Source organism: Megalobrama amblycephala, linkage group LG6 (genome assembly GCF_018812025.1).
Source record: "Megalobrama amblycephala isolate DHTTF-2021 linkage group LG6, ASM1881202v1, whole genome shotgun sequence".
NCBI lineage: Eukaryota > Metazoa > Chordata > Actinopteri > Cypriniformes > Xenocyprididae > Megalobrama > Megalobrama amblycephala.
In genome coordinates this window covers 25,833,322-25,857,006 of record NC_063049.1, presented here as the reverse complement: position 1 = coordinate 25,857,006, position 23,685 = coordinate 25,833,322, and the positions used below count along the sequence as shown (strand labels likewise).

General features: G+C 36.8%; 2 protein-coding genes across 6 annotated transcripts in view; one reads left to right on the top strand and one right to left on the bottom strand.

The window, feature by feature from the left end:
• The window catches only part of dnah7 (dynein, axonemal, heavy chain 7), a 78,106-nt gene extending 71,613 nt beyond the window's left edge, over nt 1-6,493 (top strand). Inside the window, exons 62-66 of one of the 2 annotated variants that reach the window (XM_048193568.1) lie at nt 806-958; nt 1,847-2,024; nt 4,022-4,125; nt 5,899-6,124; nt 6,333-6,493. In XM_048193568.1, the coding sequence (XP_048049525.1) occupies nt 806-958; nt 1,847-2,024; nt 4,022-4,125; nt 5,899-6,105 (642 nt within the window). In that variant the 3' untranslated portion in view covers nt 6,106-6,124; nt 6,333-6,493. Of the gene's footprint in view, nt 1-805; nt 959-1,846; nt 2,025-4,021; nt 4,126-5,898 lie in introns of both variants that reach the window. The other variant, XM_048193567.1, reaches the window with a different exon arrangement.
• Nucleotides 6,494-6,508: 15 nt separating this feature from the next.
• slc39a10 (solute carrier family 39 member 10) overlaps nt 6,509-23,685 on the bottom strand; it is a 30,081-nt gene continuing 12,904 nt past the window's right edge. For all 4 annotated transcript variants that reach the window (XM_048193573.1, XM_048193572.1, XM_048193569.1 and 1 more), the window contains 9 exons: nt 16,012-17,217; nt 14,241-14,412; nt 13,151-13,326; nt 12,888-13,061; nt 12,552-12,672; nt 11,825-12,136; nt 11,654-11,734; nt 9,689-9,879; nt 6,509-8,774 (listed from right to left, as the gene is read on the bottom strand). In XM_048193573.1, coding sequence (XP_048049530.1) covers nt 8,622-8,774; nt 9,689-9,879; nt 11,654-11,734; nt 11,825-12,136; nt 12,552-12,672; nt 12,888-13,061; nt 13,151-13,326; nt 14,241-14,412; nt 16,012-17,196 — 2,565 coding nt within the window. In that variant the 5' untranslated portion in view covers nt 17,197-17,217 and the 3' untranslated portion in view covers nt 6,509-8,621. The remainder of the gene's footprint in view (nt 8,775-9,688; nt 9,880-11,653; nt 11,735-11,824; nt 12,137-12,551; nt 12,673-12,887; nt 13,062-13,150; nt 13,327-14,240; nt 14,413-16,011; nt 17,218-23,685) is intronic.

Below are 23,685 nucleotides of genomic sequence, written 5' to 3'. Positions count from 1 at the left end.
GCCGGATGCCGTGATAGGTGTCGTATTCCTATAGGTAGAGCTGAGAGTCAGTTGATACGAGTATGATGCTTGAGATTATAAATATATTAAATATATTATTATTTTTTTTAATTTAGAAAGATCCATTTAAAATGATTATTCTAATGAGCATAATGTTCCATTGTTTCAAATTTGCTAAATTTCTGGATTACAAAAACTTTATATGGAAGCAATGCAAACTTGCCAAAAAAAGTATTTGAACATTCTCTCCCTGCTGAAAGATACAAGGAAAATTCATCGTGCCCCAGGGCATGTCCTAATGCTGTTCACTCCAGCTGAGCTTCCTTTAGTTTGTCCTTTAGTTTGACTGACAGATCTGATCCTAGTTAGCATTATTACCCTGCAGGGTGAGAGGGATGCATATGCAGAGATCTGATCACAACCCTGGCTTTCATTTACACATTGTGAACCCTTATCCTGTAATCTAACCCTAAAATAATCCCTTTATCTCTTCTGACTACAGCTTGATTTCTGCTCTGAGGAACCTCTCTCCTTTATCCTTTCATTATCATTCATGATCATACATCTCTATACAACATCAAATGCAATAAAGTTTGAAACCAGCTCTTAGAAAGACAAAAAGAAAATGACAACATAACTTTTCCTTAGGAAAGAAAATGCCAATATACTGTAAATATGACCCCTATAAGGAATTTACACAGGTGACATGTGATGGCAATTTCCATTAAATTTTGATGATTATAAATAAAAAATCAAGATGGAAAGACGCAAAGGAATGAATGAATGCATGTGTGTCTTGACATAGGGACTGGTGGTTATGTCTTCTGAACTTGAGGAAGTAGTGAGCAGCATTCTGAAGGGCCGCATCCCTGCCATGTGGATGAAGAAGTCGTATCCCAGCCTCAAACCACTGGGAAGCTACATCAGTGACTTTCTTGAAAGACTCGGGTTTTTACAGGTAAACTCTTTATTTTCACACTTTATTTGGCATGGAAATGGCATGTTCGCAGTAATTGCTTAGTCAAACAAAGTATCAAAGGCTACAATCATTAGTGCATACACACTACTGTTCAAAAGTTTGTGGTCAGTAAGATTTTTTTTAAAGAAATTAATACTTTTATTGCACAAGGATGCATTAAATTGATCAAAAGTTAAAGGCATTTATAATTTTACAAAAGAGATCTTTCAAATAAATGTTCTTTTGAACTTTCTATTCATCAAAAATCCTGAAACTCACGGTTTCCGCAAAAAAAATGAAGCAACGCAACTGTTTTCAATGTTGATAATAATAAGAAATGTTTCTTGAGCCACAAATCAGCATATTAGAATGATTTCCCCAAACTTTTGAATGGAAGTGTATGAGAGAAAAAAACTTTCCTTTCTTACTTTCAGTAATACTGTATGTTACATATTTGGATTCGAAAAACAGAGTTCTGTACACATTAAGAATTTCTAGTGATCAATTTCAAGTCTCTAATTCAAATAAGTTGTTTCCCAGTGAGTCTTTGGGATACTCAAGTGCACATTCATACAGCAGATGAAGCAGAAAGCATTCTAGTGTGCATTGTGAGCCACGGGAAAATCACATGAAATGCAACTGACTCAATGTCTCATTCAATGAGTTCAGATTACAACAGTGCTTCTGCAAAAGACTGTATTGTAAATGCGTTATACAAGTGCCCTTCCGTTCAATAAAAGAAAAAAAATACTTTGAGTCTGTAACATTCCAAAGACTCTTTTGGCCTTCAAGTTATGCCTTTAGAATCAGTTGTGACCAGTGATGTTGTTTGTGATTATTGATTTTGGTATTTAATAATAGTATCATTCATCTGCGTCATCCACACAGGGATGGTACATGGACGGCACACCCGCAGTGTTCTGGATGTCCGGCTTCTTTTTTACTCAGGCCTTCCTCACCGGAAGCCAGCAGAATTTTGCTCGAAAATACACCATTCCCATTGACCTGCTCAGCTTCGACTTTGAAGTCATGGAGGACAAGGAATACAAAAACCCCCCAGAGGATGGTAAGAAAGAAAAAAAGAGAAGAAGCAAAAGAAAAAGAGTATTGACAAGCATGAAATGTAAAATATATGAGAGGGAAATGGGTTACAAGTGACAAAAGGAAAGAGAGACACACAGTTTCATTAACCCCTCACCGCGGCTGAGTGCCATCAATCAGAGTCAACATTACAGTGCTCTGACATCAGACCCCTGCTGCACTTTCATCAGTACATGATGAGCATCTCTCCAGAGGAAACCCATCTCTTTGAGGCCATCACACACTGCATGAGGCTGTTTATGTGTGTGCTTGACTTGAACAGATACTTTGTTGCGTCTACTTCATTTTTTATAGTTCGCTCAGTCAGTGTGTAAAATGGGGAGAGATTTTAGTTAGTGTGCATGTGTGTGCACTGTGCAGGGGTGTAAAGTACCTCATTATTCAAGTATTATTTCAAGGGATTTGAACTGAATACTCTTACATTTTCAATGCAAAAATGATACTTAAAGTAAATTTCTGCAGGGCTTAAATCTTTCTGAGCTTACAAGCCAAAATACACTTTCAACTTTTCCTAGTGAAAAAAAATATATACTAAAATATATTTGAAATACTTTTTTTTTGTTGTTGTGCTAAGTATACTACAAATACATTTACATATTTATGTGCTTAATAAAAATACCCTGCAATTGTACTTTTGGTATACTAAACCTGTATTCATAAAGTCTGCTAAATTGGAACAACTAATTTTGTACCTAATGCACTTTAATTGTGTGGAAGCAGTGCTGAGGTCCAACTAAAGATATACTTAAGTATATTTGATTGTGCCAAAGTGGAACTATTGCAAATATACTTTAGGTACACTTTAAATATATTGCACTCATATGATCCTTATTAATGGTGATATTAAAACACATTTTAGGCGTAATATTAAGAAATGTGCATTGTGCAATAAAGAAATACTCCAAATAAAGTTTAATTATTATTTTATATCAGTAAGTCTTAAGTGATATGTCAATAAATATGTTAATGGATTTGAAGTATATTTAGTATGGAAGAGGATTAGGGCCAAGCAATAATAAAAAAACAAAGCCATCTCGAGATTAAAATTGTTAAATTTCGGGAAAAAAGTCGTTAAATTACAAGAACAAATTCGTTAAATTATGAGAAAAATGTTAAATTTCGAGAAAAAAGTCGAGATAAAATGTTGAGAATAAACTCATTAAATTATGAGAAAAAAGTTGTTAAATTACGAGAACAAATTCGTTAAATTACGAATTTGTTCTCATAATTTAACGACTTTTTTCTTGTAATTTAATGACTTTAAATTTATGAATAATTTATGAAATGTATTTTAAATAGATTTTGGTATAAAATTAATCTTAAAAAAGTTAAGTTATCTATAAGCCCCCTGGAGGATCACTGGCCTACACAGTCATTATGCTTTAAACTACATTTTAGCATTTTATGCTGTCATACTTCTGTGGTTATTTTGGTGAAAGTAACTCAAAAGTAACACAAAAGTAGTGTAACGCATTGCAATTCAGAGACAGAAATATTGTAATGTAACTAATTACTTTCAAATGACAGTAACTAGTAATATATAATGTATTACACTTTGGAAGGAACTTGCCCAACTCTGGAAGACACGTCACATTAGCTGTAATTATAGCCATTGCTGAAGATGTATGAATCTGACTCAAGTGTGAACACAGACAATGATCAGTCTATATAAAATCAGCCACTGCTGAATTTCAAGTAGCAAATTTCAGGTAACAGGTTATAGAATAGTGGTTTTAGTTCAGTGTACTGTAGGCTTGCATAGTAGGGACATTGTGAATAAACATTGTGCATTACAAAGTTCTTTATTAAGAAAAGCTAAGGAAAAAGTTTACTTTTTACTTTTAAATGTGGATCTCACTTTTTAAACGATGTTTTTGGCTAGATACTTTGACTTCTCATGCAGTACCCATACCTTTTCTAATAATTAATCCTCTGTACTTTTTGTATTTGTGCTTCTCTCAGGTGTTTACATCCGTGGCCTTTTCTTAGATGGTGCCCGCTGGGATCGGAGAACAAAACGCTTGGCAGAGTCTTTCCCCAAAATCCTGCATGACACCATGCCTGTGGTGAGAGACTATAAAATGTATAATCTCATTCAAATGAGGCTGATGACATCATGCATATCCTCTGATGCGGGTACATATTACTAACAGAGATTTAAGTCACAAGAAAGTCATTCCACTGTAATGATCAGTCGGTTGAAAAATGTATTAAACTTGCAAAAACTTGTTTCAGTGCAATTCAAAAGTTTCAATGCAATTCAAAAAATATGTTTGCCTGCTGGCAAACTATAACAGTATCTATGGAAACAAGAAGCAATCATGAGACATCTTTTTTTCCTGATTTTAAAGCAGCATGCAAAAAATGTGAACGAAGGTACATTATGCTAAAAAATAATTTCCTGCACACAGAGCTGCTAAATCATATGTGCACACTTTCAGGTTCTTCTCTTCAGTCTTCAGATTAGTCCAGTTATAAAAGCATGAAATGGCTGGTTGTTATCAGGTGCCACTGCCATGCATGGAAAAAGTCAACCCACAACAAAATGCATTTCTTCTGTTAAATCCACTGGAAGCATTTAAAGTCAACATCAAACAGCATTCCCAGCTCGACCATAATGTAACATATTTCAGAGTGAAACCAGATATTCAACAAGGAACAAAATGTTAGTATTGATAATGTATCAAAAAAGCAAATATGTTGACTTTGATCTCAGGGCAGCTGCAATGCAACCATAGAAGTATAAAAACAGAATGCATAAATCCACTTGAAGAGGGTCTGCGCAGACACCACATTTTTCAGATTTCCTTGAAGATGACTCTTTTCATCACATATAATTGTGCCAAATTATCTTGGGGCTTCTTGAAGAAAGTTTAAGAAAAAAATCTATATATATTAAAAATGCTTATTTAAATACAGTATGTGAAGGGAGTTCTAATCATGTCTATATATGACAGGTGAGATATTCAAATAGGTTGTTAAATGTAACAGAACAAGAAGAGAAGAAGAAGATTCTATTAATTTTGTCCTTTTTATTCTGCACAATGGACATTGCCACAATAAATAATGGATTCACTGCTGTTTAATATTCAGACATTTCAGGAAAACTCATTACCAAAATAAGTTTGACAAGAGCTAAACTTAATTAAACATGCATTTGTTACTTACGGTAAAACTTTGAAATGCAAATTTCTTTTGAAGGCCATTGTTAATTTCAGCTGAAAGCATTTCATCTGAAACTGAAAATAAAGTTATAAAATATACACGCACACACACACACACACAAAGGGGTACATTACACGTTGTTGGTTTATATATATATTCAGTGTATGTATATGTATATGTGTATATATATATATATATATATATATATATATATATATATATATATATATATATATATATATATATATATATATACACACACACAAAGGGGTACATTAAAAGTAAGTGGAGATATATATATATATTATATATATATATAATATATATATATCTCCACTTACTTTTAATGTACCCCTTTGTGTGTGTGTGTGTGTAAATATATTTTATAACTTTATTTTCAGTTTCAGATGAAAAGCTTATATTAAGAGTTTCTGTTAAAGGGGTTTGAGGTCTTTGAATTAGTTTTTGGTGACAGCTTTTTTTTTTTTTTTTTTTTTTTTTTAAGAGCTTAACAAAAGTCCTACTTCTCTCATTCTGTTAGAAATGAGGAAATAACCAACCACATCACATTACAGTGAAATTTCATATTCGTATAGTAATCAAAGCAGATCATAGGAAGAGAGAAAGAGCAAAGAAACTTCTCATCAACTACACATCATACTGTCTGTTTGCAGATCTGGCTGAAGCCCATGAGGAAGCAGGACATCCCAGAGCGCCAGTGCTATATTTCTCCTGTATACAAGACCAGTGAGAGACGCGGAACCCTTTCCACCACTGGACACTCCACCAACTACGTCATTGCAATGACCCTGAATTCGGACGTGCCTCCAGAGCACTGGATCCGTCGTGGAGTGGCCTTACTGTGTCAGCTTAACTCGTAGATATGCTGCTCTGCTTCTAGTATCCTTCACTTAAATCTTTAGTGAACTATCTGTGGCTAAATATTTAAAAGATGATCAGTAGCAATATTAATAAATTTATAAAATTAATAGATGGATTACATATTTTTAAAAAGTATAGAGCATTTTAATGAAAGAGATTTTTAATAAGCTGAAACTCAAAGTAGGCTATGCAAACTTTATTTTCCACTTCTGACAAAGAATTGCAGACAATCAGCAAGAATGGCAAATGTATTGAAAACGCTTCAACATCCAAGCTGTGAATTTTTACAAAAAAAAAAAAAAAAAAATGTCCTGCCAAAATTGACAGTACTAAAATGTAAGTAAATATCTGGATGGTCCTTTGTCGGAATACAATGTAAGACATGAAGAAAATTGGTGAGAGTCATTTTTTATCATCAAGTTTATTTCTTTGCACCACGTAATCAAGGTGTTTCATTTGAGCTTTACAGCTTTTACTCAAATGTTACGGTTTAACAAAATGGACAAATTAATTTTACAGACACATACACAGGATTTAGACCTAATCTCCGAAGACTGATTAGGTTTGCTCACGTGACCCAAAACTCATTGGCTTTACATTCAAGCTGTACAAAAATGAAGTACTTCGGGGAAAGAGGAAAATCAACAGTACGTGTTCTCATCTCTCCATTTTATAACAGAAATGAAACACAGCTAGACAGTTTCCTTCATGCATGTTTCCATCCAATGCAATTAATAATGATGCACACCCACAATAAATGGATGTCACATGGTGACAGGTTAAGCATGAATCACATAACATGCCCCACCAACTCATGACGATAGAGGATTCAAGCAGCAAACACAGCGAGTGGAATGTGTAGAGGCGACTGTGGGTACAGGCAGCGCTTGTGCGCAAATTCAGAAACAGCCCATATTTGGCACAATCAAAATGTTGCACACTCATTAAACAAGAATTACATCAACAGGGGGACAGATTAACAGATGTTCTATAGATTTGATTGTAGTCAGACTTTCATACAGGTGCACATAAGGCCAATAACTGAAACGTGTGCATTAATTCATTAATGGAAGGGTGTCAACAATGCGTTTAAGATTGTCAAAAAAAAAAAAAACCTTAATTTTTACGTTAAAAAAAAGGAATGATTCTCCCAAACTTTGTATGCAAAGTAAGTTTTTAGATGGTCGATGAATAAAAGGTGCTGATTTCTCAATTTTTTTTTTTTCTTTCACACAAACTATCCAGTAATACCAAACATGTCCTATAATTAAAATAAAAAAGTAACAAAGGCGTTTCAAAATGCCAACAAAAAAGTCTTCAGTAGCAAATCTCCTTTGGGGAACATAATTATTTCATGAACAAGATGATCATTATTTACGACACTTGGATATGAAAATCAACTCGTATTTATATTCAGAAAGTAGTCTAGAACATGATAACTCTGATGAACAAATAGACTCCCCAAAGAAAAATAATGTATACCTTGATGTACAGATCTGCTTAGCTAGTTGTTCTTCATTTAAAAATCACAGTGCTTTAGCATTAGCTTTAATACTGGACTTGTTCAGTCACTATTCATCTGACCTTATGAATGCGATCGGTCTTTCGGCAGCACTGCATCAGAGGTTATTCATAACACTATTGCATACCTTTTTCTTCAAATACTCAAAGTTGGCCAAAACACTAGTACAATCTTAGCCAATAAAAACAGAAAATAATAATAAAAAAAAAAAATCAAACAAATGAAATTCTAAGACTGAGGACACTCCCATCACTATGAACAGTAAATATAGTGTAAGAAACAAACAAGTAGTCAATGCTGACAGCAAGTGTAAACCAGTAAAGAAAAGAGCGCTTTAAAGAACATCATGTGTGTTTCCCATGATCCTGGCACACAATACCAGTAGTTCTCAATAAATAATAATAATTAAAAAAAAATCTGTAGAGTTGATGCCAGTTGGGCTCTGTTGCACCATTTTAGTGCCTGACACAGCAATGGTGTGACGCACTAGACATACACAGCACAACACGCCAGTTATGAATGAATGGACTGAGTTACAATACAAATGAATGAAGGAGCTAAACATGACACTGAATGGGTGACTTATGAATAGCTGCTTCTCTCTAGGACACAGTCCTAAAAAAAAACAAAACAAAAAAAACAAACACTACAATATTAAAGGGATAACCCAAATACTGGGGAGTGCTTCTTGTGTGCTGTGGATGTCTGACTGGACATACATACTCAAAAAAACAAACAAAAAACAGAATAGAACTGAACCAGAAGCTAGATCTACAAAAGAGCTTGAAGATAACAAGTAACCGTTTTGAGTGGCCTAGAGAGGAGAAGATGAGAAGATGAAATGTAAACATGTTTTTTTGCATGTCCATGTCCACTGTAAGCTACTGATGCTGTCTTCTGAGACATGCTTGCAAGACTGTACCACAAAGCCACTTTAGGGCAAAGCACGTGTGTGAATGTAGCTGAATGACACCCCCCCATCACAGTCTCCAGCTAGAAGCCAAAATCAATCACAATGTGATCCTCGAAGATGGCGATCAGCAGCATGATGCCGAATCCCGTGAGCATGCCAAAGTTCTGCAGGACGAAGTGACCCATCTCACAGCGTTTGTGCTCCTCGCTGTCACCGTGAAGCATCTCTGGCAACTAAAGATGAAGAAGAGGAAATTTAATATTTAATAACATTCTAACACCTATAACTCAGAACAATTACATTTACAGAAAAAAAATGCATTTTTTTAACAGAAAAAAAACAAGAAGATACAAGAAGTTACACATGTTACTATTATGGTTATATAACTAATTGTGAGGTGTGTTAGATGTGACACATTATTTTAGATTTACTAGATGTTGAGCTGCTCACTTCCAAGCAGCTTCCAATGTAGACGTAAAAACCATTCAAAATTTATTTATTTTTTGTTTTATTGTTGATGCATTAAATCGGTTTGGTGGTAGGCTGAAGTACTTGGTAACAAAGTGACAGTAAAGACTTTTACATTGTTGAAAGAATTTAATTTCAAATGCTGTTATTTAAACTTTATATTCATCAAAAAAACCTAAAAAAAAAAAATGAACGAACCATTTTCAACATTGATAATAATAACCTTGAGCAGCAAATCAACATATTAGAATGATTTCTGAAGGATCATGTGACACTGAAGACTGGAGTAATGATGCTGAAAATTCAGCTTTGTCATCACAAGAATAAATTACATTATAAAATATATTAAAAATGACACCATGTCTACACCGGATGCAACAGCTAAAAGCATTCTAAGTATTTTATGCACTTTTTTTTTTTTAATTTATGCACATCTTTGTTTTTCCATCCAGCATTTTTTACACGATATCTCACAAATGCACTTAAAAATAGGTGGATGGAAGCTAGTAAGCTTGCTCTGAACTACAAGGATCAAACATAGTGAACATGCATTAAGTGACGGCTTCAGTGATTATTATGGGAGTGGTCTAATACTGTCACGTTGCTCACATGAATAATTGTTTTGTTTTTCATGCAGCTAAGAGGCCCAGTGCGAAGTTAATCATTTTGGTTCTCTTACCATATCCACTAATGCCACATAAAGAAACATGCCAGCAGTAACAGCAAAGATCCAGCTGGTGACGTTGTGCGTGTACTGTCCCACGGCCGTGCCTATCACCATTCCAGCATAAGCCATCAAGGCAGAGAGGACGTTGTACACAATAGCTTGCTTCACTGACATCCCAGCTTTCAATAAAACAGCAAAGTCACCTGAAGGCAAACACAAATGTGCACTATTAATGTACAATAAACAACAGTTCAGTAGCGTGGGTTTAGTTAGCCCATGCTAAACCTGACAATAATTGCCGTGAGAACGGGCTGTCCTTAATCTGTCAGAAAAATCAAAAGAGGTCTTTCCTTGTGTTTTAGCAATTATATGCTGCCAATCCTTTCCTATATATATATATATATATATATATATATATATATATATATATATATATATATATATATATATATATATATATATGCACATGAGGAGCCTTTATATTTATATCTATATATATCTATTTATATCGGTCTTCTCTAGACTACACTCTGGACTTTTGGTCTGTGTCACCTGGCCTAATTAAATCAGTCATCAAAGGCAATTAACAGCACTGCAGGGTAAGCATCCCTTTATTATAGCTGTTTCTCAAGCCACAACATGGGGAGTCTAGATTCTCAGGGTACATTTACACAACAACAATGTACTTAAAAACTGATTTTTTCTTTGTACAGATGACAATGCTATCAAAACTATCCCAGTTCACACGGATCTGCAAACATTACTAAAAACGCTGTGTTATGCATGCCAGACAAGTAGTTGGCGATGCCACTTTGTAAAGAAAGACTAAACACCTGCGCACATGCGCATTCTTTTACAGAGCACTCACGCCAAATGAGCATGCCTATTACTAAACACGTAATACGCATGTGCATGCGTCACCGTTTTCACAGATTCGCATTTTTGAAGTTTACACAGAAACGTATTGTTTTCAAAAACATGCACTTTGAAATGCACGTACGTTTTCAAAAGTTTGCCACCAAAACACTACTGTTGTGTAAATAAACGGCCAAAACACATAAGTTTTCCGTTTTTATTTGAAAATTGTGTCGTGTAAAAGGCCCCTCAGACAAAAAAAAAAAAAAAAAAAAAAAAAGAAAAAAAAAGCTGCTCCAAACGCCAAACGTTATTAGAGTCCCGTCACCTCCACTGGATGGCAGACAGACAAATATAAACAACATCAAATACGAAACATCATTGTTACATCAAAGGCATACTTCTGTTGTATTGTAATGTCTGGTTAATTTAAACAAAAAAGGGACATTTTAAAAAGAGTGGCCCTCTAGACAACTACCTCAAAACTTCATAAAAGCTTTGGCATCTTTTAAAAGCCATATGTGCTGCAGTGTTGTTGTTTTTTTTTTTGATTCATTCAAACATGAAAAAGAGAGCACAGAAAAATAGCTGGAGCTCTTTGCCTTGATGTTCCTGAGTTTGTGTCAAGTGATAATGGATAAAGAACACCTCATTGGCTCGAGGCTTGCACCAGGATTGCCGCATCACCCTAAAGCTAAGCCTGACCTCTCTCATTGACATGTTATCTTTTTTCAGGGTTATGGCCCGTTACAATAACTAACGATAACTATAAAATTTTAAAAATCATTCTAATTTTATTAGAATGGGTAAATCCAGTCCGCAGCTATAACATTAACAACACAGAGGAACAATATTGTTGGAATCACTTTCAAAATGATTTTTTCCATTTGATGAACTGTAAAAACATTTAAAGCCAAGCAGAATCCAACTTTAATGATTGATCATTTTAAATAGCAGAAGACAGAACTGCAGCACAAGCTCATAACAAACAGACTGTTAGTATTTAATGAGGACAGCTGCTATAATAATTTTACTGCACATCTAGAGGTCAAATGTAAGAAAATGGATCTGCTATTCTAATATTTTGTCTCTTGACATACTGCAGCTGGTTAAGCCACTTACCTAGTTCGTGGGGCAGTTCGTGACAGAACACAGCTACTGAAGTACTAATGCCACCCGTAATATTAGCACTGAAAGCAGCACCTGTAAATGACAAACAGTTCCTCAGATACAGAAACCCTTTTGATTAAAGACAAATTAATCTGCTACTAGTTTCAATGTACACAAACTGACCTATAGCGAGTCCATCACTAAAGTTATGCATGCCATCTCCCATAATGACCATCCATGCTATGCTGGCAATCCCTGCATCTTTCATTTCCTGGTCAGAGTGACAGTGCCCATGGTGGGAGTGACCATGGCCGTGTCCATGTCCATGCTTTTTTGACTTGGCTTTTGGCCCACTGTCCTCTTCTGTTTTTACAGCCCCCTTATAGGGGTGATCTGAATCAGAGATGGCTAGCGGCATCTTGCTGGGGGAATCCAGAGGCTGCAACTCCGTCATCTGAGTGTCATTGTGTCCAGCTTCACATGTAGTACCTTCTCCTGCATGAAAAAAAGGAAGGAGTTACTTTTGTGGTCTGTGCTGACTCACGCATATGATCCACTCAGTGCTTTAATGTCTCTGGACCAGAGGATGATAACACTGATGCAAAACCAGGTGTTATTCAATGGACAAGGACAGCATATTTCCACAGTCTTTTTCTGGACTCGGTCTTGACACTGACTCAGCATACTCAGCTCTCGGCCTGGAGCTTGTGTTGACTCAAATGTGAGTTACTTCTGAATATTACTGCACCAAGCTTGGTGTGTTACACAGCTTGAGTTCATTCCTATAATATCCTTACAAAAGATCAGTATATAGGAAGAGACTCGGAAGGATCTTCAGGATACCAGCACACACAACTTTACTTAAAAGCCAAACAAATCGTGTTGGGATTTGATGAAGAAGTGAACCCACCTTCTGTTAGAGGCTTCAGATGGAGCCACTCAGCATCTGAACGCCTGTTGAGTTTGTGGTCTGACAATTTTCTCCCGATCTCTGCCTGCTCTCCTTTTTTCTTTCTCTGGCAGAGGTTTCCCTGTGGAATGCATGAAGAGACAAGTATTTATAAGCACTAGGTTCTGAGAAGGTTTTCTGTGCACTAAAAGCCCCACTATGTGCAGCAATTATGGATTTTATTTTAGTCTGCCTCAGCTCTGTCATTCTCAAACAACTATATGTGACTGGTTTTCTTTCCCTTTTTGCAAGATTTTATTTTCAGTCTTTAAACTTTAAGGTATTGTGGCGTCTCACCCTTTGGTCGCTGTAGTGTTTGAACATGCCGATGCAATGTTCAATGATGAAGAGGAGGTAGATTCCTGCTAGTGCAGTCAGTCCTTTCCAAACTCCGTCAAACTTTGTCAGAAAATCCTCTACAGGTTCTTCCTCTGTGTGTCCTTCATGACTGTGATTATGGCCTCCTTGAGACTGCAAAATATAGGGAAACAGTTGAAAAGTTTGACTGTTTGGACCTCTGCAATGGTTGACTCTTTGTTTGTCACAAAAAAAGAGCTTACGTGCGGGAGTAGATGCAGCAAGGCGTCACCACTGAGGGTTCCCACTGCCAGTGCCACTAGGAAGGTCAAGAGAAACTTGAAGCAGGACTGGTTGAGGATGGGCACCAGAACAACACCCAGCAGAGACAGCAAACTGATGATGGTGATCGACACAAAGCCCCACGTCCAGACCAACACTGCAGAAACAATCAGCAGCAGTGGGTAAGACTGGGATCATTGGATACGCAGATTTAATGCCGGGTTCAGACTACACACTATTTTTGTCTGTTACGATAGTCACTGTGTCAGATTATGCGTTTTTGACTCCTTAATTTGTGTCGTGGACAAGAAACATGTCAGACTACACGTTGCTTCTCGGCCAATCATTGCTAGCAGGCTTTTGTGATGTTATCGTAAAGGAGGAACTAGCGACTGACTTCCGGAAACAAGAGTGTTAACATTGGTTGTACAAGCCTAATGCCAATTCCAGTACTCACCGGGTTGCTGAAGTGCCTCCACTATCATTCGTCAGCATTTATCTTTTTTCACTCTATCGTGGTAGTCCCTCGAGAAAACATCATATAGGTAGGAGTATTGTTGCCATAGCTCCATGAACCTTTCCGGCCATTGCATAATTCAACCTAGCAGCACCAATACAATCGTCTCTCTGGAACCCATCGTGGAGGACCGGAAAAAAATTAAACATGCTAGTCTTTCTGTGAAGCGACGCAGACACAGCGTCGGTTGTCGTCCACTATGACACACTATATGAGATGAAACGATCAATTCTTGCTTCCCGACGCCCATTGTGGTTTACGTATCACCACAACACCCTATGTCAAATGGATCCTGTCAAAATTGGGCTGAGATCGTGTAGTCTGAAATCGGCATTAGATAACTTTAGCAAAAATAGACATGTCTAATGAAAACATATTAGACAACTGTTTTAATATGGTTTAGCAGTGTTTCTCAACTGGTTGTTAAACTTAAACCATTTACTAATACTGTTCACTCTCTTTATTAGCTAGTGAACTAGACCAGTATAGAGAACTGTAGATGAGTGAATATACTTTGTCAATATTAAATCATACTATTACAGGATCACTAATACCTGAAGATGTTGCATCTTGTGCCTCAGACTCAACGTGGTGATAATGAAGGATGCAGAAGCGTCTGTCTATCTGGTAGAGTAATGCTGGACATAAATAGGTGAACTGCACTGGAGATATGAGGGAATCTGAGCTCAGTCCATACTGGTGTAGCAGCTCTGTTAAATTCAGACACTGACAGAGAGAGACAGAGATTTTTACTTTGTATTCGTACATGACTCATTTCTCAACATATACAAGGAATATAAGTCACATATCAAAAATATATCTAATATTAGTACCTGCAATTAGTATTTATATTAGTATATGGAAAATTAGGTACAAAACCTACATCAAAGCATTATACTTCAATATTCTAAAATATCAATTTAAGCTACCGATATTTAAAGTGTGCAAACAAGTGAAAATAACAATATACCATATAGTATTTAACAATGAAACAAATCTAAATGTGTGTTAAAACAAAATGCTACAGCAGTGGGGAAAGAGCATGGGCATTCATTTGCATTATTTTAATGTTAAACATAAAAATACTTTATTACTGTCCACCACTTGTTAATTCCACAAATCTGTCACAGTCCTCACAAAAACACTGAATTATGCATTATAACTTAATGCCTTGCTTGAAGAAAGTGAAGTCTGAACTATCTTCTGCAACTGTAATTTTTGTTACGAAGGAAGTGCTTCGATGATGCTAAAAGCTTACTTTTTTTTTTTTTTTTTTTTAATATAAACTCTCCATCTTGACCAATCCCTGATTAGACCAACTAGGAGAAACCATTTCAAATGACATTTGAGGCATATCTGAAGAGCACTACCATTTATTAAAAGTTTAGGTCACCCAAAAATGAAAATAATGTCATTTATTATTTTCATTTACTCGCCCTCATGTCGTTCTACACCCATAAGACCTTCATTCATCTTCTGAACACAAATTAATATATTTCTGATGAAATCCGATGGCTTAGTGAGGCCTCTATTGCCAGCAATGTCACTGAACTTCTCAAGATCCAGAAAGGTACTAAAGACATATTTAAAACACTTCATGTAAGTACAGTGGTTCTACCTTAATATTATAAAGTGATGAGAATACTTTTTTTTTTCTGCCAAAAAAAACTAAATAATGACTTTTACAAATCTTTTGTTTTGAATCAGTGGTTCCACACCACTGATTTGAAACAAAAGATTTGTAAAGCTTCGAAGCTTCATGAAGCAGTGTTTTGAAATCACCCATCACTAGATGTTGTTGAAAAGTCATTATTTTGTTTTTTTGGTGCACAAAAACTATACTCGTCACTTTATAATATTAGGGTTGAACCACTGTACTCACATGAACTGTTTTAAATAAGTCTTCAGTACCTTTCTGGATCTTGAGAGGTTCAGTGACATTGCTGGCATTAGAGGCCTCACTGAGCCATCAGATTTTATCAAAAATATCTTAATTTGTGTTATGAAGATGAACGAAGGTTTTACGGGTTTGTTCCTTGCTGCTGTCGCCTTTGGCTTGCTTAGTTGGGGACACTTGACATTTGATATTCAACAGTGCTTTGATCTGCCTGCATTGACACCATTCTTTAAGAGCTGCTGTGCAGCCAAAATAATGTACCAGTTATCAATGTAAAGCTGCTTTGACACAATCTACATTGTAAAAAGTGCTATATAAATAAAGGTGACTTGACTTGGGTGTAGGGCGAGTAATAAATTACATTATTTTCATTTTTGGGTGATCTAACCATTTAACAACCATATTACAAGACAGACACTGAAATGTACCTCCTCGTGTTGGTGAAAAACACCATGTGCATGTGATTTCACAGACAGATCTTCTCCTGGCACCTCTCTCCTGTTCCTCTGCGGCTGAATAGGACTGTGGTCCTGGCCACTGTGCTCATGGTCAGCTCCGATGGTCTCCAGCTCGACGGCCTGAGTAACAGTGATGCTGGTCTTGTTGCGGCCTCGAGAGGCTCTGACTTTAGGTGGTCTCCTGTTTCTTCTGGGTTGTGTGGTGGGTAGCTCAGTTGGAGCAGAAGGCTGGATTCTGGCTGTGAGCTGAGGCGTTGCTGAGGTGTGCTCCACGCTGTCTAGACCATGGAGATGAGGATGGGGGTGCTTGTGGTGATGGTGGTCATGATGATGGTGGCTTTGGTCACTGAGATCATTATTTTCTTGTGTATGTTCACTACTCTTTTGGTCATGATTGTGCTGGTCATGGTCATGATCATGATCATGATCATGATCATGATCATGATCCAGTTGTTGTGGCACACCACTGTCTTGTTTTTGACTGTGCGTGTGTGAATGTGTGTGGTCATCATCATGATCTTGAGTTTGAGGACTGTCAGTGACATGTCTGTGGATGTGTTCACTGTCTTTCTCATGGACATGTTTCTCAGATCCACTGTGAGTAGTGCTCTCGGCTCTGGTGCCAAGTGTTTTGCTGCATGGTAGCTCCTCGGCAGGGCCGTGTTCTTCATTCTCGTGGTGGTTCTTGTGGGAGATGTGGGTCTTCTGGTGAGGGTGCGGATGGCCGGCCGAATGCGAATGCCGTCCTTCCTGAACCTCTAGAATATCCAAGTGTGCCACATGATCGTGGCCAAGATCCTCGTGCTCCAGCCCAACCACCCGCACCTCGCCCAGCCCTAAACTCAACAGCAAACTCTGGAAGCCTTTAAAATCCAGACGATCCTTCTGGCCATACCGACAGAACAACTGGTGAATGTAGTAACGTTGCTCGTTCTCTGCAGGTTCGCCGTGGCTGCCGTGTACTAACCGGTTCGATAAACTATCGCAGGACAATTCTGAAATCTGAAGGTCATTGTGGACATGGTCATGGTCATGGTCAGCATGGTTGTGCCCGTGGTGATGGTGGGACCCTCCTTCATGGCAGTGACTGCACTGATGGTACAACAGGGTCAGCACGCAGAGAAAGCAGAATCTGGTATGTGTGTGAACTCTCATTATCTCCTCGCTTAGAAACCTCTGTGAAGAAATAGAAATCCAACAACTCAGTACACCAGAAATACACCAAAGTTGTTCTAGGCTTTATGCTGAACGTCACATTAACAGACAGGAAAATTGGTCTTATTGCAATCTGCTTGTCAGAGAAAGTGTTAACAGCAGTATGAACTGATGATAGCAATGGACATTTAAGGTAATCAGCTATCCTAATTAGTTCTCACTAACATTTGGATATTAAAATCAAATAAAACGTGAATAAGAATGTAAAAATGTAAAAAAAAAAAAAATGCATATGTTATAGACGTCAGGTATGCTCATCTTGGGTAGCTCCTTTATAGGCATCTTGAGTTAAACAACACTATATTAACGTAACGTAAAAATAACCTGAACCAGAAGCGATTCGACCTGCTTTACAGAATATGGAAAGTTATTGCACATAACCTCCATTAATGCCTTATCTGAATTTAGGGTTTTTCAAAAGTGCCGGTACTTCAGTATCAAGTCGATACTTAAAATTTTAAAAACATAACTGTACCAGTCTTGGCAGTTTCGAGAGTCTCGAGTATCCGGTCAGTCTGGTATCTGCGCTGCTTTCAAACACTGAACTGAAGTGATATCAGCTTCAGTGATTATAAAGGGAGTGATCTTTGCTCGTTTTCAGTATATAACCATTCATAATTCAAATGAAAGTTTTATTTTTCATGCTGCTAAGTACACACTGCAAAGTTTTGTGAGTGACAACCATATTAATATGTGGGATTGAATCAAAGATTGTGATGTTTGACAACGGATAGGACCATAAAAAAATAAATAATCAGACGTCAAAGTAGATCTGTGCATTAAGTCTTAGAGTGTAAGTGTAATGGAACACAGAATCTGTGAAATTTGACTGGGATTACTACCGACTAGGGGTGCAACAATATATTGTGTCACAATATATCGCAATACAAAGCTGCAACAATATCGTATTGTGGATAGTGACAATATGTATTGTGTATAGTTCACCCAAAATGAAAATTACTGTGTGAGAAAAAATAAAAGTTTACAGAGTTTTAATGTCAGTTCTACATTGCACTACTATAATGTTGAATATAATAATGTATAATAATGCAATGGGGGAATATTTGTGGGTCCTGATTATGCCAAATGTCTTGTGTTACCAGTAAAAAGTGGCCTACATTATTTTAAATATATCTAGTCAATATTTATATTTTTCTGTATTTTCAGTGTTAGAATCATGAATATTTTTATTCTGGTGTCACCATTGTCCTGTGTATTGGTTTGCCAGCACCACGTCCAAGCCTATTCATTTCCACCCCAATGTAATACCAAATTTAGCATTTAGCAACTTTTTGTTAACCTTTTACTATATGACTTGAAGTAATAATATCGTATCGTGAGTTCAGTATCGTGATATGTATCGAATCGTGAGGCCATCCTTAAAAATATTCTTGTTTGCCGTAACCCGACCGACCCTGTCAATTTAGGACCGACTCAAATTATTATTTTTTTTTTTTGCTTTAAGTCCGACCGACTTGCCGGTTGTAAATTTGCGTTAAGACCGACCAATTTGTTTTTTTTTTTTACTCTTCAAACAACTAATACAAAAGCAATAAAATAATATTAATTATATTTAAGTAAGTATTGTAAATATATAAATAGCCTAGGCCTACATACAAACGAAGGCTACTTTCTTTCTTTTAAATAAAAACCGTCATCTATGTTTACAATATTGGTTAACGGATGTCACACTATGGCCGGTGCGTTCGCTTCGTCTCAACCCGTTGAGAGACGAGACGTGCTGACAGATAAAATAATTACATGATTGTGATAGCCTACGTAACGTTATATTTCTCTGATTTCTTCAAGCCGTCGTATTTACCATGTTTACTATGGTAATAGCGCGCATAGTCTTGGTGATCAGAATCCACATCGGATCACAAACATAAGTTATTTAAAACACTCGCTGCTGTCTGAAAGTGAGTTTTGAGCTAAAATGATTTTAAAAGTCTTTAATGCTGGTGTTAGCTGGTAACCTATATGTAATCATCGGCGCCTCCGTCTCCACACACGGATAAACTCCGCCTTTGCTCGTAACCACTCCCTCCTCAAGCCCGAGCTGGCCCGCTTTGGACCAAGTTATTCGGCGGGCCGAAAAACCCGGGCCGTTGGCCCCGAGGAAGCCCCGATGAGGCACGATCAAGCCCCGGAAGTGACAGTGGAAACGCGACTGGCCCTGGCACGCACTAGCACGCCCGCTTTAGGCCCGACAGTGGAAACACGGCTGCCCCCGAAGGCACGGGTTGAAAGACCCAGTCAGTGACGTCACGATATGCTAATTTGTTTAAATTCATACCTACGTAATCACCATCACCAAAATTGTACTTTTTTTTTTTTTTTACATTGAAACTTGAAAAAAATATATATAGACCGACCTACCGACCCTTTTTTTTTTTTTTTTTTTTTTTTTACTGTTACAGCAAACCAAAATATTTTTAAGGATGGCCTGACATGAGGGTATTGTTACACACCCCTACTACCGACTACTAAAATGTTGGTACCAAGACAACCCGGTATCGTTGAACAGTGACAAATCCAATCATTCAAAGAAATCTAAATGGCTTTTCTTCTTGAGAGCCATATAGGAAAAAGAATGGGGAGGGGGATATCTAGATCTATCCTTTTTCCCAGGGGGCTGATAGATTCCCAGCTGGAAAAACACTGAAGAGCCTTAATGGTCCCCCTACAGCAACTACTGTGTGCCTTGGAGGGGAAAGTGTGATCAATCTACTATTAAACAAAACAAGTCAAGTCAAGAGATCTCAGCATGAGAAAAAAAAGATTCTTTTAAATCTGCATACAAGAGCCACAAATCAGAAACATGTTTATGAAATGGATCTGGGTGTAAGTGTTTCCAAAAACTTTTAGTCCTAATGCATTGCCATTTATTCTCTGTCGCTTCTACTTTGTGCTATATTCTGCTAATAGTTTTTGCTCACTGGCAAATCTCACAGAAACACAAAATAAATCTAAGCTTGTTTACATGCACAGGAATACTCCAATATTAAGAATTCTGTCATAGTCTCGTTATATAAGCTTCACGTAAACACATTAACCCGATTGCTATAACCAGATTAAGCCAATATTCCATTTTTTAGAAATCTGAAAAAGACATCTGGCATGTCAAAAACAATATGCAAAAACAACAACAACATGCTTCAGCTTTTGCAGCGGACAATTTCTTTTTTTTAATGACTTTACTTTTCATGGGTTATTTATGTTAAGGAAATATGACATCTACTGTGACAAGACATTTATATGCAGCAGAGTGTATAACCGTCAGATAATCATTTATCAAACTTAACTTCCCTATTGGAAGTAATCATAAGTCGGCCAAACAGTTAAAAGTAAAAGCAAGGTTGAAAGTACATAAAGATCAGCACACTGGTGGGCTACAGTGGATTAAAAGTTACACTGAAAAAACAGTGTGCCTTTTCATATTTGCAAAAACAACTGGCTGCAACAGATTCACTTACCAAAAGAAAAAGAAAAATTCTAATAAACCCAAGGGAAGAAAACCTACAGACTAAAAAGACTGTGTACATAATACAAAAGAACCTAATTTATTAAAAGCCAAAATATCCTGTGAGCAGTACTTACGGCAGCCTGCGCTCCAGCCTGTTAAAGCATGTGAACTTGTATTGAAGTGTGAAGATGGTCAAAGCATTAGTATAATTATGATCCTTCCCTTCAACAACACGGTGTTTATAAACATGAGAGTAGAGTGACCTCTGAACCCTTCAGGAGATAGGATAGGCCAGGAGCACAGCCTGTATGAAGATAGTCCTGCCTCATTGTGCTGGCTCAATATGCTCTTTGTTGGTTTATGACATCCCAAAAATGGCTGATTATTTTGTATAAAAAAAACAAAAATCCTAAAAATCAGCACAGTCATGTGCTGCAGAGATATCATAAGACAAATACTAGTGGGCTAGAATTTCTTCAGCTGGAAAACACTTGTGATCAAGTGAAGTGAAAAGGCATGTAAAATTCAGAGGGGCTCTTCAACCGAACACTTAATTCACAGCTTAAACACCACTCCACTGTTTGCAAATGATCATTTGAATTGATTTTCATTTGAAATATGCCAATTATAGCATCCTCATACATCATAACAGGGAGTGTTAAGGAAACTATCAAATTTCCAGATTTTAAGAGTTAAAATTTACTTTAAAAATATACTAGGAAATCTAAATCAAGATCAAGGTGAAATATAAAGGAAATTTCAGAACCATTCAGTGTTGTACCAGCAATCCTGGCACCAAATTTAAAGCAATTCCAGAGCTCAACGCTAAGGATTTTTTCTACTGGCCCGGTTGGGCCAGTGGTTAAAATTTTTACTAGCCCTGCCAAACTTTTCACTTGCCTTGCAACAAAAAATTAATAAAGTAAAAGACAAGAAAATGGGCCTATAAAATAAGCCTAGTTATTGTTTTCGTTGTTTTTGATACATGTAACCTTAATAGAGTTATGGCACCAAAGGCTACTAGATTAACTCACTATTCACAAATGCATCTCATACCAGATCAAGTGCACATGACTATCTTTGCTTAATGTTATGAACTGCAGCTACGCTAATTATTCTCCAATTGCTTTTCACCCGTCCCGAGGTGACTAGAGAGGACATCAGCTTCAGTTTGGATCCAGACTCTTAAGAAGACCTCAGATGACCAACACATATGAAGAGACGGCGCCAACTCCTGCGAGGACTCCAGAAGACGCAACATCTGGATCAACATGCACATTGCCAAATTTCTATACATCCTAATTATTGTTAATATGTCATTCATTTTTCCAGGAGCTCATTGCTTCTACCTTCAGTTAAATTGCTAACAGTGATTGTAAATTAATTGCTTAAATTATTACATTATTTGCTAACTGCCTTCTTTAAATTGTAATGTTGACATGCATTCTCTGTAAAGCTGCTTTGAAATGATATGTATCGTGAAAAGCGCTATACAAATAAATGTGAATTGAATTGAACTAAAATTTTAAATATTGTTAGACAAGTAAACAAACATAAAATAAGAACAAAATCAAATTACAAAAAGCACAAATAAATAAAACAGAACAAACATATTAATGAAACAAATGGTGCTTTTCAAGTTTTCATGTAGGTTTAAACAGGAGATTTTCAAGGAAAGAAATTGTAATCTAATGTAGGCCTACTATAACTATTTAAATGTAGATTAAACTTTATTAAAGTTAATCAGTCAAGAGCAGTTACAGATGCATAAATTATGTTTTAAAATGCTGAAAATATAAAATGTTAAATAGCCTATTGTCATTTTAAATTATTTGAAAAAAATGAAAAGACACTTTAAATGTGAAATTAAACCCACCAGTAGGTGGACGCGAATCACTATTAATGTTTGAGTCCTAGAGATTCAACCGATTCATTTAAGCAGCTGATTCATTCAGGAAGTGTTGCTCAGAGACGCAAAACAGTTCTGTGGACTTTGTTTGGAAGTATTTTTGTAGGCGAAATAGAGTGAAACAGGCGATTTGGTGTCTAAAATGTAAGTCACTTGATATTAAGTTCTTGTTCATTAAAATGTATGCTGTATAAAGTCAATATAACATTTGTAATCATGCTGATATTTGGGAAAAAAAAAAAAAAAAAAAAAAAAACGCCACTCTGTGTAATATTTGTTAACTATATTAAATTATATACATATAAAAGATATACAGGGGCATTATTGCCCCATATCTTGAATTCTGGGTCATTAAAAGGCATTTTAATAAACTAAAACTAAATCACTAACTAAATAACTAAATCACGCAGTGAAAGCGTACACTCTAAATTCTATATTCTAACCTACTAGACTACGTCTCATTGTAGTGCACTCAATGGGTGTGTTTTTGTTTTGTGTTTGTAAAGTGAGGGACATAAATCAACAATTATGACATCATAGACGATATATATCGCACATCCTACAGCACTGGCCCGATCGGGCAAGTGACCTTTGTGTCTACTGTCCCGAGCGTCGTTCACACTGGCCCCAGGTCATCGAGCAGTCCTTATTGTCAAGCCCTGAATTCTGAAGAAATGCATGCAGTATCACAACAGATGACACTCTAGACATCATCTGTTCTTGTCTGCAGAGATACTGTCTGGACAGAGCCATGCTTTCTGCATACTGTGTTCTGTTTGAATGGTAACAGGGAAGGATAAACCGAACACTCATGTTTCCATGGGCTCTTGTTTCAACTCGGCTATGAATGAGAAGAGCAGTGTGCCATTTACTGAGGTGTGTATTTATATAGTGCCCTCGCACACAGAGGCTGGGATCAGAACAGCCTTAGGAACTTTAAGCCGATGTACATACTAAGCACAACCCGAGTACTGAAGTCATCTGCTGAACAGATAGAGTTAGAGATGACTGTTCACTTGGTCATCAGTGAGATTACTGTTACTTACAACTGTGT